This window comes from Anguilla anguilla, chromosome 13 (assembly GCF_013347855.1).
Source record: "Anguilla anguilla isolate fAngAng1 chromosome 13, fAngAng1.pri, whole genome shotgun sequence".
NCBI classification, from domain to species: domain Eukaryota; kingdom Metazoa; phylum Chordata; class Actinopteri; order Anguilliformes; family Anguillidae; genus Anguilla; species Anguilla anguilla.
The window spans coordinates 29,755,930-29,777,670 of record NC_049213.1 but is presented as its reverse complement, the minus strand read 5'-3'; the positions used below and the strand labels follow the sequence as shown (position 1 = coordinate 29,777,670).

General features: G+C 43.1%; 1 protein-coding gene across 7 annotated transcripts in view; it reads right to left on the bottom strand.

The window, feature by feature from the left end:
- Positions 1-4,188: 4,188 nt before the first annotated feature.
- iqsec1b (IQ motif and Sec7 domain ArfGEF 1b) overlaps positions 4,189-21,741 on the bottom strand; it is a 178,385-nt gene continuing 160,832 nt past the window's right edge. For 6 of the 7 annotated variants that reach the window (XM_035387609.1, XM_035387613.1, XM_035387610.1 and 3 more), the window contains 11 exons: positions 20,872-21,033; positions 19,732-19,854; positions 18,279-18,445; positions 17,161-17,300; positions 16,177-16,206; positions 14,680-14,805; positions 14,014-14,113; positions 13,609-13,770; positions 12,968-13,144; positions 10,529-10,578; positions 4,189-8,618 (listed from right to left, as the gene is read on the bottom strand). In XM_035387609.1, coding sequence (XP_035243500.1) covers positions 8,097-8,618; positions 10,529-10,578; positions 12,968-13,144; positions 13,609-13,770; positions 14,014-14,113; positions 14,680-14,805; positions 16,177-16,206; positions 17,161-17,300; positions 18,279-18,445; positions 19,732-19,854; positions 20,872-21,033 — 1,759 coding nt within the window. In that variant the 3' untranslated portion in view covers positions 4,189-8,096. The remainder of the gene's footprint in view (positions 8,619-10,528; positions 10,579-12,967; positions 13,145-13,608; positions 13,771-14,013; positions 14,114-14,679; positions 14,806-16,176; positions 16,207-17,160; positions 17,301-18,278; positions 18,446-19,731; positions 19,855-20,871; positions 21,034-21,741) is intronic. The other variant, XM_035387614.1, reaches the window with a different exon arrangement.

Genomic DNA, 21,741 nt, shown 5'->3' with positions numbered 1-21,741 from the left:
AAATACATGTAAAAATATATTTCCTAAGACATATTTAAACCTGGCGTTAAAAATGCTAATAATGCTAGATTTGAGAAGGAAATAATAAAAATAGGCATGTTTTAAAATGATCTGAATAGTCCTTGAACACAATCTGTCTTAAAAAAATAACGTTAGATTTATATTCCCCCCCCCCCCCCCCCACACACACACACACAGTATTTACATTTTTTTTACATGTATTTTACATGTAATAGTTGTAAATGTGATCTCTGTGGAACCATTTAATTGCATTGTATCTTTCTCTTAATAACCTTCACGATAGATAAGACAGTTTAAGGTAAGTCCCATGGTATAGCATAAGATGCTGCATAGATGTTATATAGAAAAGACAGTCACCGATTAAAATCCAATGCCAAGAAACAGCGATGTTTTTACCTTAGCATGAAAGCTAGATACTTGTTTAGACTTGTTAGACAGTAGACCCATACGTACCTCAACACGACCCAACATTTAAATGTGACATGATCATTAGTATAGTATCTGCTTTTCCTTATCTTTATAATGTCCAAGAATAATTAAATGATGATACATCACAATTAAATATGGGTCCATATTGGGTGTGTGGACTACTCAGATTCTAATACTGATCTATAAACATAAACAGCAAAAAGGTTTTGGAAAATGTCCAAAAAACCCTCAGCAGCCGCAATCACAATATTTACAGTGCTAATTATCTAATGCATCTTTGGTGCTTGGTACCTTTATAAAAGCATTTAAGGGTCTCTTGTTCAATAAACAATATTTGTCTCCCAAAGACAAAAAAATATTGATGCAGCCCATGAAAAAATGAATTAATAGAACCATTTTATATTCAGTAATTGCTTTTTAGCCTAGAAAATGACCCTTAACACTCACTGCCACTGCTGATTGAGTCCTCCATAGGGAGGCTTTTTCTCTCTCTTCCTCTCCCCCTTTCCCTCCCTCCCTCCCTCCCTCCCTCCCTCCCTCCCTCCCTCCCTCCCTCTCTCTCTCTCTCTCTCTCTCTCATCCAGAAATGATACAGCAATTTAGCCTGGTGTACTTGGATATATTTAGCACAAACCTTCAAGAGACCAGACAGACAAAAAGGGCAGGTTGCCGCTGTTACACCACCTGTTTCCCAATTAGTTACAGAAATAGCCGGGGAGTGTTGTTGCTTGGAACGGTCACGCACCTGAGAATTCTGACAGAATGAGCTGAAACAGAGACAGTTCTAAAAAATCTAACTGTTACTGGAAAAATTCAAAATAAAACACACACTGTGGAAAATATTTTGCGATTGGTGAATCCCAGGAACGGAAACCATGACAGCGGAAAACGGCACTCAATAGATGTGGCAGACTGCCTGTGAATTCCAGACACGTAGTATGCACTGAAAGCCTTTTTGCGTCATCAGGTTTATATGCGCCTTTCATTTTCTGCAGGCGAACAGCAGGGCATCTGGGTTTTTTAATACCCCCAAGGACAGTTCTCATTTCTCCAGCAGCTAACCTTGGGCCTGACCCCCAACACATGGAAAACTACAGAAATATTTTCTCAAATTTCCTTGGCTGAGGAAAAGAATAGTTACTCTAAACCTGAATACACCAAAGGGCTATTCAGAAAGAAAACTGGAGAATTGTGCTGCTACAGTGTCTAAAAGCAGCATAGACACAATGCACATAGACATACATATGTACTTGTATGTTGACCAGGTTCAGTACATAGCGATTAAGCCTGTTGGAAAGTAACTGTCCCTAGTTTGTATTGTTACAACATGTGTGTGTGAGTGTGTGTGGGTGTGTATTCAGGAAAAATAGCATGCTATAAATATATTTTCTGTTATGAAAATAAAAGAATATAGAATACATAATCTAAAAGATAGACATTGGTGAAACATTGAATTGTAAATGAGCAAACAGTAAATAAATAGTGTCGGAAAAAATACAGGCTATAATGCAAGTTAAAAGACTGAATGGATAGAAAATGGGTGTCTAAATATCTTTTCACAAGACGTCTGAGTTTCATTGTACATAAAAAACTATTCCTGTTTACTGCAGCATACAATGTCTGATATCATTGGAAATCCACATCGATAAAAGGTCCAGACTACTCTGTGATCAGGTATACTCTATAGCAATGGCCATATTGCAGTCTAAAATGAATGCTATTGTATCCTTTAAAGCACAGGTATTATCCATGAAAAAATTTAAACCATTTATGGTGCAGTGGAAACCTGATTATTGTGATTTTCAGAGACTGATAGCAATAGCTTCTGCAGCCCTACTGACCTAAATCAATAATATCACATTTCCTATGCCTACCAAAAGCCTATCATGTCATCTCTTTCCATTTTCTGATGGCATCCATCACCATCAGAGACATATGAAAAGTGGGCGCATGTAAATTGCCCCATCAGGTCCGACTTGTAAAGCACATATGCAATTAAGCAGACTGAATCTGCATGGAGCTGGATCATGCAGGTAACACATTCAAATGCTACCCACAAAGGACGGATATCATTATTTTTTTTAAGATCTATTATTCAGTAAAACAAAAAGAAGGAAAAAATATATTCCTTCACTTCTGTTATTTGCTTCTTTGTGTTTTGTACTTTGTGACAGTTCCTTGCTAGGAGCAAATGTATTTGCATTGATTAGATTTGTATCTGTAATATACACTATTGGCATTCAACTGCCGGGTAGCAGTAAATGAGAGTTGCTAAAATGCTGACTCAGTAGCACTTGACACTCAAGTAAAACAATTAAAATGGATTAAAGAAATTAGGTACATTTCTCTGAAAAACTATGTGGCATGCAAGGTGATAACTATTCTTTGCATTATGAGCCGCTGGCTCATTCTTCTGAAGATTTTGCAGCTTGTGACCTGACAAACTAGTGATGTAAGACCTGCATGCATTATCTACAGATTGGAAAGATTAGCATCAACACCTTGACTTGTGTGTGCTGTAAAAGCAGATCAAAGGGAACCCCCTAGGGGACACGTCACATGTGACAGCTCAGTTCTATACATAGTGTATTGGTTAGAGCACTAGGCTGCTGAATTATGGGTAGAGTTAACATTCCAGGCAGTACACAGTTACTTTAACCATGAGCATGGTAATTTACTTCAAGTGTCTTCATTACGATTGGGATAACGAATGTGACCTGCAAGCAGTATGTGGTGAACAAATAATGAACAAAAGAATAATGCTTAAAGGTTGAGTTTTCCTATTAACTGCGTTAGTACATATACTATACATTATACATATACAGTATGTTAAGTGTGATGTAGAAGTGGTGACGTATACTGTATATACAGCTCTTATCTTGTTGTATTATTAGACCAGAGGTGGGCAACCCCGGTCCTGGAGAGCCGCAGAATTGGTTGCATTTTGTTGGCACTCTGCACTTAATTGATCAGTTAACTCACCTCACCTGGTTTCATGGGTGGTTGTTGTATTTAAGGTGGAGACAAAAGCAGATCTTGTGGCTCCACAAGACCAGGGTTGGCCACTCCAGCATTAGATGCTCCATGTGAAGCCGAAGGCTTCATTCTCCGATCCACTGATCTAGCTTTCCATGATGTTTCCAGAAATAAAACACATGGTTTCAGTGGCTATATAGCTCAGGGCTCACAGCATTACTGTGCAAACCAAAGTTTCTCAGCCTAAAAAAGTGTTTTATGATAGAACTCAAAAACACTTAAAAACAGCTGAAAGTATTAGAATTCAATTATAACTTGTTAATGGCATGCTCCAATAAATAATCTCATCAGTGTGCATTTACAAATGTGAGAATAATACAATCAAGTCCAAAAAAATGTTCAAACTAGATCTATGTATAACCTTATTACACTTTAACAAAGTATTTTAAACAGTTTTATGAAAAAGACATTTGTATTGTTGAATCAGATCCCCTAAAAAATGACAAATTTATATTACTACATTGCAGTGAGTGAATGAATCTGAATTATAATGCATGAGTCTGACCACCTTTTATATGAGGGAGACTCATGCATAATAATGCAGATTCATTCACTCTCTGAATATGTGCCACAATATGAAACAAACAGTATATCATAATATGATATTATGATAATAGCTGACCAATAGCAGACCAAAGTGAGGCAACTGAGGTGCCATGGAGGAAAAATGGTTTCTTTCACATGCAGCAAGACTCATAGGGATTCAAGTCTTATATCGTTTTATTTCGCGTTCTCAACATGGTCACAGTTATAGTTTTACATCAATAGGGTCTTATCTACTTACAAACAAAATGCATATTAAAATGACAGCACTCCTCTCTTCCCTTTTTTAATTACAAAATGGGCCTCGAGTCAGAGAACAGAAGCATCCGAACATGAAGACGAGAAGCAAGTGAGAGTTATGTAACAGTCTGCTATTAAGACCTAGATCCTATGACAGTCCAGTACAGTTGGAAGCAAAAGCAGCTATATGATCTTTTTTCTTCTAGGGAGGAGAAAGGAATGTGCCCTCGATGTGACTGCACACATTATATTTGAGTACTAATAATATACAGAGTATGTACAATTGGTTATCCCCTTTAAACATTTCTGTGAGTCCCATCACCCAACATCAGCCCCCATCACCCTCCCCCTCCCCTCCCCTCCCCTCCCCTCATGCCCCCTTCCCCCCTTCCCTTTTTGTATTCCTTGAGATATGTCTTCTTTCAGTCTCTTGGTTCTTTGTTATTTACACACCGCGAGTCTTCGGTTCAGACACAAGAGGAGAAATGGTGTTTTTACAACATGAGTACATAAATGAAATGCATGCTGGACCGGAGTGAAACACGAAGCTTAATGTGGAGCGGCAAGTCAACACCAAGAGTCTCACTGAAGAGAAAAAAGAAATGAAGGGAGGGATGGGGGGAGAAAAGAAATGGCACCAGCCTGTAGTTAATAAGAAACAGGAGGCATTGGCTGCATGCAGAGCATTGGGGTTTTGTTTTTTCTTTCTCAGACTGAATGGCTGTGGACACAGCTGTAGTGCTACAATAGATGTGCAGAGATCAACTTTTACATTTTTACATTTGCCATACAATTCGTTATTAAACTTAAAAAAGTGAAAGGAAAATCAAATGTACAAAGACACATTTGATTGGTTATTGTTGTCCCAGAAAAGATTTGTTTCAGCATTCATTAGAATTTCCTGAAACACTACAGAAAAAAAAAAAAAAAAAAAGTTGAAGTTTAATATGGCAGGGCAGAGAATCTGAACATGGGCGTGTGCTTGGAGTTTCAGTAATCACAGTACAAACGGATTCAAATATGCACTGTTTTACTTCGATTCAATATAATTCTTTAGATTACATACGTGTATTATGAGAAACCACCGTTAACATGTTTTAATGGCAAATTAAGTCTTTAGTAACTTTAATTATATTGTGTCCCTAATAATGGTGTCTCATAATACAATTATATTTACTGAGTATACATGTAGACAAAAAATTCCATTCCTAATTTGTTTATTAAAACACAGCACACTGACAGATAGAAGAGCAGAGTATCTTATAAAAGTATGTACATACATACATCCTTAGTACCACTGCATCTCAGTGTGTACTGTACACCTACAGTATTTACACAGTCCAAAACGGAATCATTGTTTAATTGAATCTCTTCTGGAACAACCCATGATAACAGACTCACCCATTGGTGCACAGTGGCATGAAGAGAAGTCTACATATTGTAATATGTTATCACTTCAACAATAATCAACAGTAACACTGATATATTTTGCGAATATACAATATGTAGAAGAATAGCCTCACAATATTAACATTACATGCAAGATTATTTTTCTTTTGACATTCCTCATCACCGCTGGAAGCAGGTTCTCAAAGGTCATGGGGTAACAAGCAAGCCAACGATGATCCACAAAGCAAGGGAAAAAAGAAATAACAAAGCAAAGTGAAATGAACAACAAAAAAACAAACAACAAAAAGAACAAGAACACCCACCTGATTCAGTACATATATATTGCACATATGATAAAAAAAAAAGAAAACTTCAAATGAGAGTTCAACTCAAAATTACTGTTAATGCAACCTGTAAAAGGACTTCGTTCATCCATTTTGATGTTGAGAAATTCCAAAACTCATTGTTGATCCAGCACACATGCCATCCCAAGCCAACTCCTCCACACTATCTGCACGAACACCCCCCCCCCCCCCAGGAAAACAGTGCAGATACGGAGATAACCCCTGTAGCTCTGCCAACACACTCAAACATCCGTTTGATCATTTTTGAGGTGCCTGATGAAAAAAAAGGATGTTTTAAAAGAAAATGATGCAGCTACGTATTGAACTGTGTACTGTCACCTTTGATATATGCCACACCCACACCCATTTTACCAACGTGCGCCAGTCACGGCCTGGTGCCTGGTACCTGGTGCCAAGTGTCTGTCCAACAGACACACACAAGAAGTGGTCGAGCCTCAAGTGAGCCAGAGACACACTGTGAGAGCAGAACAATGTGAGGTGCTGTGAAATCTACAATGCAAAGGGCACACTCAGCCAGCTGAGGCATTTAGTGTCATGTAAAGGGCTTTGAAATGGGGTAGCCTGCCTGCTCTCTCTCTTCTCTTTGCTTCATTGTGTCAAATCAGACTTCAAAATCCCACCGGAAAAATCAACTCATTTGTATATGCTTGTGTGTGTTTCTGTATTCATATATTTAGCAATTCATATATATATATATATATATATATATATATATATATATATATGAATTGTTCCCAGAATCACACACCAGCTAAATCACTAGTAGTAGACAGAATATAACGATGTACAGTATTCCATTTAGGTTTTTTAGTCATCTCTAAAAAAATAGTTTAAAAAAATAAAAGAACGGTTCATAAGCAGCCAGGACTGATTTACATTGAGGTTGAGGCGAACCCACCCACCTCAGAGTGGGGGCCTCAGTCCATGTCAGCTGACACATGAAGGCTCGCTCTGTGTGGGTCCTCTGTGAGGTTCAGCAAATAGCACAGCTGTGCGGGAGTACGATATGTCGCAGCTGCATTCTAGAATCTTCCAAGAGCTCTATTCCGAAGGCAACCAGAGATATTCCAAGTCATTGAATTGCCTAACTAGTATAAGCTTTAGATTGGTATTCATAATAAGTGCGACTAATGCCTACTACTTTAGAGTATAATACTGATAGTTTTCCTCTGACCATTTTTATTTTATAACAATAATAATAATTGCAGCTATTATTATTATCTTACAAAATACTATAAGCACGATATACACAAAGCAAACTCTCAGACTAAAATAGTTAATGCATTAATAATTGGCACATTTATTTATGATTGCTAACAGATATCACAGACAGCTGTGACCTAGAGCTACAGTAAATACTGGAACAACTACTTTTGTGACTGCTATTGTTCCGTGGTTAACTCGCGCCCGCTGATTTCTTTATTCTTAAGTCACGCTGCTCATGTAATCCACAGTGTCCAACGGGTACATTGCCAGAGTTATTTAGAGAGAAAGTAATTTGCTTCGGGAAACTAGTAAGCAGGGTACTGAAGTATGAAGCCCATTTACAACTTGCCATCACTGACAGAACAGGAGCCAAGGTCTGTGTTCATGCCTCTGCCTAAATGTCTGTCACGTTTATTAAAAGGAAAACAGACATCTACTGTGTATGTTAGTACTGTACTGTATCTATAGGAGAAACCTAATGGCTTCTAACAGTTTTCTTCCTTTAGTCTGTTGAGTGGCATGATGTTGATTCATGGTGGAGGGAAGCCATTAGAAAAAATTATGTACTTAATGCCTCTGATACCCTGGTACTGGAAGCCAGTGATGTCCAGTGTTACGTTCTCTTCTTGGAGGAGAAAGACTCTGAGGAGAATGGAAGTACTGAGTCAAAATCTTTTCCTTCACTCTCTTTGACCCCACCTGCCGCCAGGCCATCAGCTGAAAGTGTTGCCTCCCCCCCCCCCCCCCCTCCACCAGCAAAAGAGTGGGCTCCAACACCACCGTCTGTGGCCACTGAAACTCCCAGCAACCCCTGGCCATCGAGCGTCATTCAGCGGTGGGCGGGGCTCCCCTCCTCCGCTTTGGCCTTCACACGATGGTGCTGATGCCGCTGTGCTTGGGTTTGGTGCTGCTGGGCGCGGGGGCGGGGCCCTGCTGCTGGGCGTGGTGGTGAGGCGCATGCTGGGAGTGAGAGGAATGCTGGGAGTGCGAGGCGTGCGCGCCGTGGCCGTGCTGCGGGTGCGGGTGGGCGTGGCCGTGGGAGGGGCCCTGGTGGAACTGCAGGTGGGCCGGGGGGTGGTAGTGGTGGTGGTGGTGGTAAGGAGGCGGGTTCTGCTGGACGTGGCAGTACTGGGCGTGGTGGGTGTGCATCTGGGCCTGGGTCTGGGTCTCCACCTGGGCCGAGTGGTGCAGGGTGGAGGGGTGGGGCGTGTGGGAGATGAGGGTGGGGTGCTGGGGCTGGGGCGGAGGCGCCGGAGACTTCCCCCGCTTGCTGCCGAAGAGGGTCCCCAGCAGGGAGGAGGAGTTTGGGATGGACTGGTGGCCACGGGACGGGCACTCGCGGGTGGAGGTGGCTCTCCGGCGCATGTGAGGGCTGCTAATGATGGACCCCTGCAGAGATGAGAGAGCAGCGTCACACGGAGGCTCCTGGAGCCAGGGCTCAGAGCTGTGCAAGGCAGCAACACACACACATGCGCACACACACACACACGCGCACGTGTACACGCACACACACACACACACACACACGTACGCACACACACACACGCACACACACACACACGCATGTGTACACGCACACACACACACACGTACGCACACACACACACACGCACACATGAGCACACACACATGCACAGACACGCACACACACGAACGCCCACACACACACACACACACACACACACATACACACACACAGTACGCAAGCACGCACCACTGCAGTGGGAATCCATACTTATGGAACTTGACAGGCTGTGGACTGTGTACAGCGTGCCAAAGATAAACACAGGAAACAATGCCCACTGAGTGAGAATGGGACAATGTCCAATAGCTATCTGTGCTCCCCTGCAGCCTCACAAGCTGCAGAGAGACGTACTGACCACTGGCTCTTTTAACTACAGTGCAGCTGAACCAAAAATGGTGGTTCTGGACATTCCCACACCACGTGTTTCAAGTCACAAATGTATGTCTTGGCTTCTGATAGAGAGTTCTGAAAATATGTCCTTGTGAAACAGAGCAAACAGCAACATTATCAGCAACTCTCACCAACGATTGGATCCAGTCTGAATAAATTGCCTGGAATTCATTGCCATCGACAGGTGAAGTATGTTAGAATTAGTATCATAGTACAGTTCATGTAAAACAGTCTGGGGGAAAGAACAGGAATACCGAAAAACACCATTTCTCAGGAAAGAAAGAAATTCTTCAATGAACATGCATAACATGCAGAAGATGGAACAGGCAAAATTTCTATCTGAATGTGGTAACTCAGCATTTACATATATTGGAGGTTGCAGTATCCATTCAGGTTTAGTGATAAAAAAACGAAATTTGACCAGATTTTTACCTGAGACATTCAAAATATTTAACAGCTCTATGCTGGACATGGAGTGAGTCACTGGACAAGGATCTTTCTCTGCAAAAACTGGCCCAACAGGTCTGAGGTTTCTGTACCAGATGAAATCGCTAGGATGTTTTGCTGTCAGCCTTCCTGGCCTTCTCAGACCCAGAATGCAACGCAACAGGTCACAGGTTCGATCTCTGCCCTGTGCGCGAGACGCCCAAATAGTGATGAATGAAATCTAATGAAATCCACATTTTCACCTCAGCATTGGACAGTGACAGTAAAGCACATTCCAGTCCATGCCCATCCAGTTCCTCTCCTGTACTGAGGCTACAGGGCTCTGCTCTGAACAGGGCAGTGCTTTGAGAGGGCCCAGGAAATTCCCAGGAAAATTCAGGTGGGGAAACAAAGGGGGGAGCGGGCGGGGTTTGGGGGAAAAAGCTTCACGACCAATCACATTGAACCGTGTAGACAGTTTAAGCTAACATAGCGCAACTGCCTTCACTTGCACCACAATCACAAGTGAACGAAAAAACAAACAAACAAACAAACAAAAACCAGAGACTGCTAAATAAAAGACACTTGTAGAAAAACAACCAAAAAAAAAACAACATTGCTGAGATCAACACCAGTCAGCTGAGACATGTCACATAGATTAGTGGGATTAGTTTACTTCATGCTCGCTATGTGTACAAGAAAAAGGTTAACTATTGCAACATAAACAACGGGAGATCCCTCCCTTTCCAACACAGGCTAGACGTCAACAGCAAGCACTCCATGCATGCATATAAACTCCAGACAGGCAGGTTACGCATCAATAAAAGGATATAAAAAAATTAAAAAAACTGATAAGCTATGAAGCAAAAAGGAGGGTGCAAAAAAATAAAATAAAAAATGCGGTTCAAAGTGCACATCATCACATAGAGTAGCTGGACATCAGTGGCTTCCTACTTACTTCCATATTGCTGTCTAGTGATCCTGCACTGCTGCGCCGGCCACGCTTGCCTGCCCGGGACATGCAATACCACAGATTAGAGATGGAGAACACACCTGGGTCAAATATAGAGATGTGCATGTGTCCCTCCTGCCTAGGGGGCGCTACGAGGCATGTGAAGGCTCAACAGGCTGACACAGTTCCATCTGGGGGGTGGGGGGGGTCTGGGAATAAGGAAGGGTGCCAGAGGGGAAAGTGGGTGGGGTGGGGGGGAGCGGGGGGAATCTAGCCGGCATTGCTTGGAAACTGAGTTTGGGGAAGAGCAGGCCAATGCTACAGCTCCTCCAGCCGCTCTGCTCAAAGGAGAAGCTACTGTGAATATCTATAGCTGAAGTTTGAAAACTGGCAGGACACCTTCGTTTGCAGTACAAGGCAAGAGATTTCCCATAAGAGGAAACCATGGGGGCTAGCCGCTGTCACAAAGCACTGATTTGCCTTTTGAAAAACCCCAGCGGCCGCCTAATGAAACGAGGGCCACCCACCAAGGGCAGGAGCCGGATTCTCAGCTCAGGTGAAACAGCGCAGTGGCCAATGCACATAACGCGTAGGACACAAACACGGGTGAGGGCGAAGCAGGCTGTGTGAGTGACATTGACAACAATGGCTTGATCCAAAGAGTACACACACAGCCAGTGGAAAAATGACTTGGCACACACACAAAACAAATCAGCAGGTAGCCTTTCCCTGGTAAGGTTTACAAAATTCCCCATAACCAAAAAAGTAAAAACAAAAAAAAAAACTAAAATGTGATGGGACATGGAAAAAAAAAAACTGAGGGAAGGACCTCAAAAACAACCTGTGTAATCTATCAGACAACTGCCATGAAGGTAACAGGCCATGTGTTTTAATGATGAAAATGACCAATCAACCAGCCTTGCGATGCTTTTTAAATTCAATAGAAAACTGAACAGGCCACAGTGAAAGCCACTCACTCACAAATACTGCTGGATGAACTGAAAAGCTCAGAGAACTGAGGCCTTGAGGGAAGAAAGCTTGAACTCGAGTGGATTTCATCACCTAGCCAAGGATGGTGAGCTGACAGCTAATTGTAATCTGGACCAGTATCAGAAAGTCTCTTACAAGCTTAGTTCAGTGTAGAAGATTTTCAGATGTGAGTACTGCATTGAAAAAGGTTCAGTACATTTTAGTATTCTGAGGAAGATGGGTTACACGTTCAGTCTTGGGGTTACCAAGGCAAAGACCCTCATTTGGGCTTTAATGGGGTTTCCTTTTATAAATACAACCACATACAAGACAGCTGGCCTGTATTTACCAGATATAAATAATTATATAATCAATGACAATGCCAAAGGCAATGTCAATGGTGACAAAATGTTTCAGATTATCTATCAGATGAACTATATCTGTGTTAGCAATATAAGCAAATCAGAATATGCTACTGTGAGCTGGCATTAGGCAATTAACTTTAACTGTAAAGGCGAAACAACGATCAGCTGATGTTGTGGTGTAGAATGTTCATCCCAAAAAAAGAATGTGAAACTCATCCATGAGATGGTCATGATAGCCAACAGGAATTAGTGAACGTCAAAAAAAGAACAAGAAGACAACAATCAGATGTTTACATACAGGCAATGAAACGGTCTGTAACTAGCTTTCTGTTTAAACAACAAAGGTAAAAAAACCTTCATTCTATTTCATTCATCAGAACACAAAAAAAAAAAAAAAACACCACCACACAGAGAAAGCCACAGCTCTGACTCAGCTGGCAGCCCAAGATTCGGTGTATGGAGAATGCAGGCCAAATCCCAAAAACAAGCGCACGGCGCACTTGCCACCCACTTGAGTCAGCAACACAGCATTTGCCCTATCGCTGGCGGGGACGCCGAAACCAGTTTAAACCAGACGCTGTGATTTATCGGCAGCATCACAAACAATCCCAGCGGTTTGCATTCTGCAGGGAACCGCTTCAATTGGTCATTCTTCTTCATTGCTGCAGGGTGGCTCTGTCTGAAAGGGGAATTTAGGAACATTGATTTCTCTGCTCTCCACTCGTCGTAAGAACCCTTCGCAGGAGGCTGTTACAGGAGTCTGAGGCACCACACCAATCGGTGTGTGAAACTGCATGGGGTCCATCTCTGTCCTCAATCACTCTCTGCTCTGAGCTTACAAGGGCTTAAGGCCCAATATGTTGCTTCTTAGAGGGTTTCCTCTGTGGGAACCTGGCTGAGAAACGTGGAACAGCTTTCACATGAAAACAACAACAGTGGAAAAAAAGGTTCGTCTATTTAGGGAGTGAGCGTCATGCCAGTGTCCAAATGGCGTCTACTCTACAGCACTCAGAGAGGGAGCAGGCATCTGCCTGGCATCAGCCTGGCATCGGAGGGCGAGGCGGGCACTGCGGGCGCGACGTACGAACGTGCAAGTGACCTGTGACCTCACCTGCTTCAGAGAGGTCCCTCAGCGAGCTGCTGAGGGCGCTGCGCTTTAGCCCCTCCCCCATGGCGTAGCTGTCGTCCAGGCTGGCGCGGCTCAGGTTCCCGTTCCCCGCCTCCTTCTTCAGACCAGAGCTCTGGGACATGCTGGGCCGGACCACGCCCTTCTGCTTCTCCAGCTCCGCTGTGGGGGGCGGGTGAGGGGGGGCACTGGGGTCAGAATGTTGCCACGAGCACGGGACTCTCCAAAAAAACTGTGCAATCTACCATCTACTCTAATACTGTACATTTGTGAACTACAACTTTTTCCTGACCTTTTCTCTTTCCTTAATTACATTACAGGCATTTTGGCATACACTCTAAAATCCAGAGTAAACAGCACAAAAACAATTGCTTAGATCAGCAATTAAGTCTAGTAGCAGCAAGCAACTTTGTACTTCATCTTAGCTGTTTGTTTGCTGGCCGATGAATCTCTCTTGTCGTGTACGTTACACCCTCTAAGATGCACAAATTAAACTCCTCAAACACCGAGCCCAGAGAATGCACAAGTACTGCTACACCGGCAGCTGCAGAGGAGCTCATTTGCGTGTACAGAAAGGTTTCTTCGGTTTCATGGAGGAATAGGTTATGTGGGAAACGTCTGCTTACACTCTATCCTGTATTTTTCCATTTCCTGGACCTCGGCGATAGACTCCCGCAGGTCGTCTGTGAACTTCTTGCGGTCCTGGGGGTTGGGGGCATTGAAGTTGATGAGGACTTTGATGTCTGCACCTGGGATGGCCGATGTAAGCCTGACTCCATTGGGGTAATCTGGGAAATAAACAAAGTGAGCTATTAAACACAGCACATTCCAGAGTGCAGAGCCAAGGGAAATAAAAAAGATCCTGTTCTTCAAGCGAGCAAAGCAAAGGTCACAGAAAGTAAACAGAGGCCCAAGTCACTTCCTTTTCTAGTTATAATAATCACTGGTGCATGCGAATGCTGTAACACACGGAGACACGCATGGAGATGAGGTAACCCAGCTGATCTGAGATCAGGGAGACTGATACTTACACTGGTTCTCAAACAGCATCACCTGCATCCCGTACAGAGAGAAGGACTGCCTGAAGCTGTACGTCACTGAGTTTTTCTTCTTCTGGAAAATCTTTGTGACCTAAACAGGAGCCACAGGGACATTTAGGACCCCACCCGTTTTTATGGTGACATTTATGAAATGCTGCAAGGGTGAATTTACATCAGGAAATGGGTGAAGCCCTGGACACAGTCCAGTTTTACCCCAGACTAAGGCCCCATAATAATCATTATGCCCTTGCTATGATGAATTTGTTTAAATTGGCTAAATAGCAGTGCAGTGTCAGGTGCTAAAAAGCCATACAAATGGTTTTGATCAGAAGGCCAATTTCTGGCAGTTTTCTTATTTCAGGTCAGCATATTTTTAACCACATTTTTGTTCACCATTGGGTTTTATGAACTGATGAGACCTACTGCCAAGAAGTATTTTCTAAAACCAACCAATCAACCTCCCCCCTGTCTAAATACTGCATAATCCACGGATTCCAACTGCACATCATTTAAAATGAATATACTGTGCATTCCAGGATTGTTAAGGCAAGCAGAAAGGCCTGAAAAACAATGCATAGATATGAGCTGCAGGTACAGAGCAATCCATGGTTCAGCAATGGGGTTGATAGGACAAAGGGAGAGAGAGCGCCCTCATACCACAAGCAGGTCGTTGAAGAGGAAGATCTCCCGCTGATGAAGGCCCAGTTTCTGGGGCTTGTTGGGGTCCGGGACCTCGAACAGCCTGCAGTAGCACACCAGTCTGCGGTGGGGCAGAGACAGAACCTGCGGAGACAGAGAAGAGACCCAGATCCCACACGCCATCAGACCACGCCAGGGAGCGCTGCTCTCTTCCTAATGGCTCTGCTTCTGCTGGAGATTAGCGAGAGCTTTCAAATGTGAACACGGCTCCTCGGTCTTGCTAGCATGATACTTGCCAATGATTGAACCCCCGAGAAATCCCAATACGGCATCATGCCAGTGATTTATCTCTGCTCCACCATTAATGCGCTAATTGGCAGATCCCTCTGCAGGCAGTTTCCTCTCTCGGATTTGTTTAGACACTGAAATAGAGGGACTGCAGTAATCAGGGAAGTACCCTTGGAGCGCTTCAAAAGCCGAGTCTCCTGCTATTCAATGCTACTAATATTTTGCCAATACAATGTCAATGTCTTCAACCAATTATTTTAGGATTACTCTAATTATTAACATAATCATACATAAAAAGAAAGAATGGGTCAAACTAAATAAACCATGACTTTCAAAGGCCATTAATTGAGTTCATAAATCCTTTATCAGCAAAGTAGTGTTTTAAGAGCTTGGTAAGACCAAATTCTTAGGTCATCAACTGTAGAGGTTTCCTTGGCTTACTAGGCTCTTTGTGATTTCTCATCAGTGCTCTTTCTTCTTAACAATATTCCAAACAATTGATTTTGGTTAGCCTACGGTTTGGCCTATGTCTCATCCGGTTAAATAAAAGCCCAGAATGTGCACTTTAACCACATATTAATTTTTTGATTACAAATCTAAAATGGTGGAGTACAGAGCCAAATCAATAAGGAAATATGCCTTTTCCCTAAACATTATGCAGCTCACTGTATATGATATATAAAGAAATTATTATGAAAATAAAGAAGCATCATTCACTAGGGGATTTAAAATATTCCTGAGCATGACCATCTACTGCGCTGACCTCCTGGAGCTCATCCAATCCCGTTTGTCAGTTGTTGGGTGAGCTAACTTGTAAGCTGTGTGTGGCTATATAAGCGTCTGTACTGTGTCACCTGCAGCCCATGTGCAGACCTGATCTGTGTGGTCTAGCGCAGTGTTTTCTTGGCAGCAAGTGATGACCTCCATCAGACTTTATAAGCTGCGCTCAGCCCATAGTCCGTAAACAGCAAAGTTCACCGCCGCTGTGGAATTTAATTCTGTTGGCTGTGTAATAATGTAAGCTGGAGGCTGTTCTGTTCACCTCTGTCTCAGCAACGTGAGAGAGGGGAGCAAGTCATTAGCTGGCCAGGTGATATATAGTCACACAGTACCCCTATAATAATGTTTACGTGTTGCATGCCAATTTGAAATATATTAAGAGCTTGGGCCAATAATTTAAGAGACAAGGAAATGAAAGGGAACAAGGGAAACAGAGACCATACTTACACAGCCAAGGCCGTGGTGCAGAGATCCAATCTGGAATAAGAGATGAGAGAGAGGTTAGAGAGATTCAGATCACCTCTCCATGAAGAACAAAAGATGCGGAGGCAGGAGGGGGTTCCGCCAATACTCAGTGTGAGTCTTTTAGGAGGGGCACCCTGGAGGGAAGCTAACAAGGAGATGAGGGGCTGTAGAGGGTGACTAGAAGGAGAAAATACAGCAGCACTTCACTGTCTGCAGTGCGCTGGAAGACGTGTGGGAGTGATGAGGCAAAGTGAGAGACACTAGGGAGGCATGAGAGGAAGAAAGACTTCCTGTCTTTTTGAGTGACACCGTCACATTTACAACATTGAAGGCTGAATCTCACTTTGCAATCATTGCTTGATGGCTTGCCATTGTGCTGTCCTCATGTTTAAAATCACCATTTAGCCTGGACTTCAATTCTTTCCGCCCTCTCCCCCTTCAACCAGTATTGTCTGCATGGCACAAATGGGCATTTAAGGTTGAATAATATTCCTGGGCTGATCCCAGGACATTTCTACATGTCAGTGTGACTGGCGCGATCCCATTCTTCTTTACAGGCACATTAACGGGAGCGGACGCTCCTTGACTTTCAAGGGCTCTGGAAACATTAAGCTCACCCACCGTGAAGGGCTCAGATGACAGAGAAAGAGGGAGAGGGGAGGAGAGAGGCAGAGAGACAGAAAAAGTGAGAAAGTGAGGATACATCTCACATAATGGTGAGGCAATGCCGAAGGATTGTTTGCGCCTGTGTTCAGTTGGGAGGGCTCTCAGTGAGTAATCCGGGCCTAGCCCGTCTGACAGCCCTCCGGTCGATTACCACTGCGCCACATTCCTCCACAATGTCAGCCCGTCCTCAGCGGCTCCAGGGCATATTTTTTAAGAGCCTCTGGTGGAGTCTGCTTGGCTAAGGATGAAGGGGGAGGGGGGAGGATCTTGGGGGGAGGTGGGGGTCAGGGTCAAACTCACCGGCTTCTTCCCCACAATCAGCTTCTCCACCTTCTGCACCTGGGACACGTGATCCTCGTTGGTCTTCAGCTCCCGCTTGCGGATCCTCTCGTAAATCCCGATCAGCATCTCCCGAGGGATGTCCTCTCCGTCATCCACCCCTGAGAGACAGAGAGCTGCTCATCAGCACACACACACATATATGCACATACAGTACACACAGCCCACATACATAATCACACTCATGTACTCACACACAAACACATACACACAGTGCATATACATAATCACACTCATATACTCACACACACTCTCATATACTCTCCTCTCACACACAGCACATAAACATAATCACACTCTTATATACTCACACACACACACACACTCTCATATACTCTCCTCTCACACACAGCACATAAACATAATCACACTCTTATATACTCACACACACATACATTAACACATATACACATACACACAGCACATATACATAGTCATACTCATATACTCACACACACATACATAAACACATATACACATACCCTCTTTCTCACACACACAGCACATATACATAGTCATACTCATATACTCACACACACATACATTAACACATATACACATACATGCTATTATATACTCTCACACACATAACACATACAGTGCATAAACACACTCATACACACACACAGACTTACACATGGCCTGGAGTAAACACACAAATGCACACAGTAAGCACACTGACATTGACAGCTCACTGCTGCAGGGTATTCCCTAGAGCATCATGTCTGAGGGGAACTGTCCAACATAACAACTCTCCGGGTCAGTTTCCTAATTACTGCTGCTCCAGCAGGCAGAAAAATTAGTTAGTCATGCTCAGCAACTCCTCTGCAATGAGCTCAAACTGAAATAAACACCACACAGGATTTTAGCACCCCGATTGCTCTGTCTCAGCCAAGACTCACAAAATGTAAATACCTTTTCTGAAGGGCCTATTAATCAAACCAGAAGGCATGCAGAAATTCAATTAGAATTTTTTTTCAAGTGCCTTAAAAATTTAAGCAACAATAAAACAGTGAAGGGGCATGACAAAAGGACTTTGGGTTTTTTTTTTAAACTGGGACCGTGACGCTGCCTCTCACCTCTAAGGTTCTTCACAAAGTCCTCGAGCTTCATCTTGCGCTCTGGCTTGACATTGGGGCTGTACATGTCTGTGTTGAGGAGGATGATGGCAAAGGCGAGGATGAAGATGGTGTCCGGGTTCCTGAACTGCCGAACTACTCCGGGATTGCAGATGCAGTATCGCTGGCTGAGGAGAGGCCAAAGACATTCAAAATGACCCCACTGTACTATGATGCAGAAATGAGAACAGTCTTCAGTACCAGAAAGATTGGTACCCCACCGAAAAATGACCTGCTGCATGTAAAACTATGCTCAAGTGGACTAAAATAACAATGTGACAATGAAAAACTCCCTTACATTACAGGAGAAAAAAAATCAATAAAAGTAATTATTTTTTTCCTGTACATAGTTTGTCCCTGGAATAATAAAAGCCATGAATATAGAGAAGAAACATTTCAATCCATGACCTCTGGTCATTTAAATGATATGCTTAATCTTCTGGCTGATGTGATGTGTGCATATTTTTAAAGCTCCACCCCATGCCCCTTAATGGCCATTTTGGGAGGACTCCAGCACACCAGACAGCAGGCCCAACATAATATTTGGAAGCGCTGGGGTCAGAGATCACATAACCCTTTCCCCATTTGCCGTTATGACTCTACTAACCCATGCACAGCGACGTTTATTCAGGTGAGAAAGCAAAAAAAGAAAATATAATAAAAAATAAAATACTGCTGCCTTTCTGACCGCTGATCAAAATACAACATAACATTCTCTTCTGGAATAACAAGCACACAGTTTTCTGATCAAAGCAATCAAAGGTGGGCAAACTAAACAAGAGTAAAATGACTTTACAGAGTTATAAAACAAAACGGCTTGATCTCCCCAAAACAGTTAATCTAAGATCGACTGAGCAAGACTTTTGCTAACTGAGGCAAACCAAAGAGAGCCATAACTCCTTGAAGCAATCTAACACTGCCTTAGATTGAAGAACAGGCCTATAATAATTATGGTCAACTAAACAGCAGCTGAATGGGAACCGACTTCATAAATATACCTGTGTTCAAATTGGTTTCAGTTATAAACAAAAATATAAAGGTGGCTACGTAGTGCAATGGATAGGAAACTGGGCTTTTAACTCCAAGGTTGCAGGTACAATTCCAAGGTGGTGAGCTGCTGTTGTATCACTGAATAAAATGCTTAACCAGAGCTTCACTAAAACATCTAACTGTATAAATTGATTGTATGTACAAGAATGTAAGCTGTGCAAGTCACACTAGATATGAGCATCACCTAAATGCCTGTAATGTAAATATATAAATATATTTATGGGGTTGCACTGTATGCCTTATCCCCTCAGCATGATTATGCTGTATGATTTGAAGTTATTTTTAAGTAATGAAGACAACCACTACATAAATGTTACAGCTATATACGTTGGTCGCTTTGGCCACAGTGTGTGGTTTACTCCACCTGTAGGCCTCGATGAGCCTCTCCACCTTCTGCGCTTCACCCTGGACTCTGATATGGGCCTGGAACTTTCTGAGGGCTTCGTCCAGCTCCATCCCTGAGAAGTCCATCTCGTCCACGACGCAGCTGCGGAAGAGATCAACCACGGCTCAGCAAATCTACTGCGGCTTCCTGGTGCAGTCTGGAAGGGCTAGACCGTTTCATTTCAGACTGAACTGAGCAGACTTCTCGAACAGCCGCACTAGACTCTAGTACAGAGTAAATTTCCAGTGTCGTTATCACAATTCGTAGAATTTGAAGCCAAGTGCCTTTTGTAAATTACTGTCAAACTGACACATATGGGTATTCGTAGCCTTATCCTCACTAGAATCTTTATGAGTTCTGTCAATGAGGATTTGCTGTGAGGTGCAAGTGTTGACTAACTGGTGTTTACACACTGAATCCCTGACAGGCCTGCAGCCAGCAACAGAAAGAGACTGCAGAGGCCTTGAGACTGGCTTTCCTCCACGGTCCCTATAGTGCTCAGCTCAGACAACAGGAATCCAGAACTCCATACAGCTTCCCATCCATGGCCCCCAACAAGAGGACATCACACAAATCACTTCTCTAAGTATGCACCCAAGAGTCTTTGTTGAAACACTTGGCGGTTAGGAGCACCATAGTTTTTGCTATCACAGTTTTGCTGAGAGAGAGAGAGTAAACTGTAATTAAATTCATGTGTCAGCACTGTGGATACTGTCTGGGTGGAGTCTGACAAATTATCTAGCACTCTGAAGGCAAAAGAGAAAAAAAAATGATTTGGTGGAAATGTAACTGCAATATAGCAACAAAAAAAACACAAAAAAGGCATGCATATTTCATAAGGTGTGTTAAAATTCTATGTGGGACCACATCACTGAACATATTTCCACAATTGCATAAAGGAACACATTTGGTTATTTTGAAAACAGCAGAAGTTGCACTTTATCTCATGAATATTACAGAGCAAAAACAAGTTCCACGATTCAGAACGAATCTAAAGATAAAAGCTGAATGTTGGCCATTGTGCTTCTATGTGCAGTGCAGAAGGAGATTCAGGAATGGAGAGCTCTGGGCTGATTGTGCTGCAGTGATCTTACTCACTGAGTAATACGTGATACTCACTCTAGGACGTCCCTGTTGAACTGTTTCTGTCGATTACCCAGAAACTCCCCGATCATCTGCCGGCTCAGGCCTTTCCGCTGGAGCAGGAAGTGAGCCACGCCCACAGGCGTATCTGGGACGAATCCTCTCTCGATCAGGTACTGGATACCCTTTTCTGGCTTCCTGCGGGAACAAGATAAACAGCACTCAGCATTTGGAAGGTGAAATTGCGTGTCGTGGCATGGAGAGGGTTGGTGCTGCATACATGATTAAAATGGCCCCAAAGGCATCAGGCTGAGCGGTATTAGAGCAGACCCACACTTACTCCCTCTAAACAGCAAAAACAGGCTGCCCAGCCAGCCTCTGTGACACGGGGCCATGCAACCACACACAGGCCTGTACAGAAGCCTGCAGCCACATCTCTCATTCTAAAATAAATAACTTGAAATAATTTATAATTTGGCATAAATCCTCATGATACTGTGTATTATTAAACCTGTTTTTCTTTGGACCTCAATCTGGGGTTTCAAGAAACTGAACAGCAGATTTAATATATTTTTGGTATCTCACAATGCAAAGAGTCGATACGTCTCAGGAAAAATACCTTTAATAACGTCAGATTCATATAGAATCGATATCAACTTATTACATTTTGACCAATTCTGTTTACTGTGAAAAATGCTGGCATGGATTGACATAAAACATGTTAACCCTTCTAGGTACATGTAGGTCCTGAGGTTTGGACTTATCAATGTGTGCCACACAGGATCTCACAGAAAAAACCCAATTAAAGTTGAGTAACTTAAATAAAACAGCACACACACCACTGTGTCTCCCATTGGCCAAGATTCCTAATGGTGCATTTATCATCACCTACGCTGATTTTATACT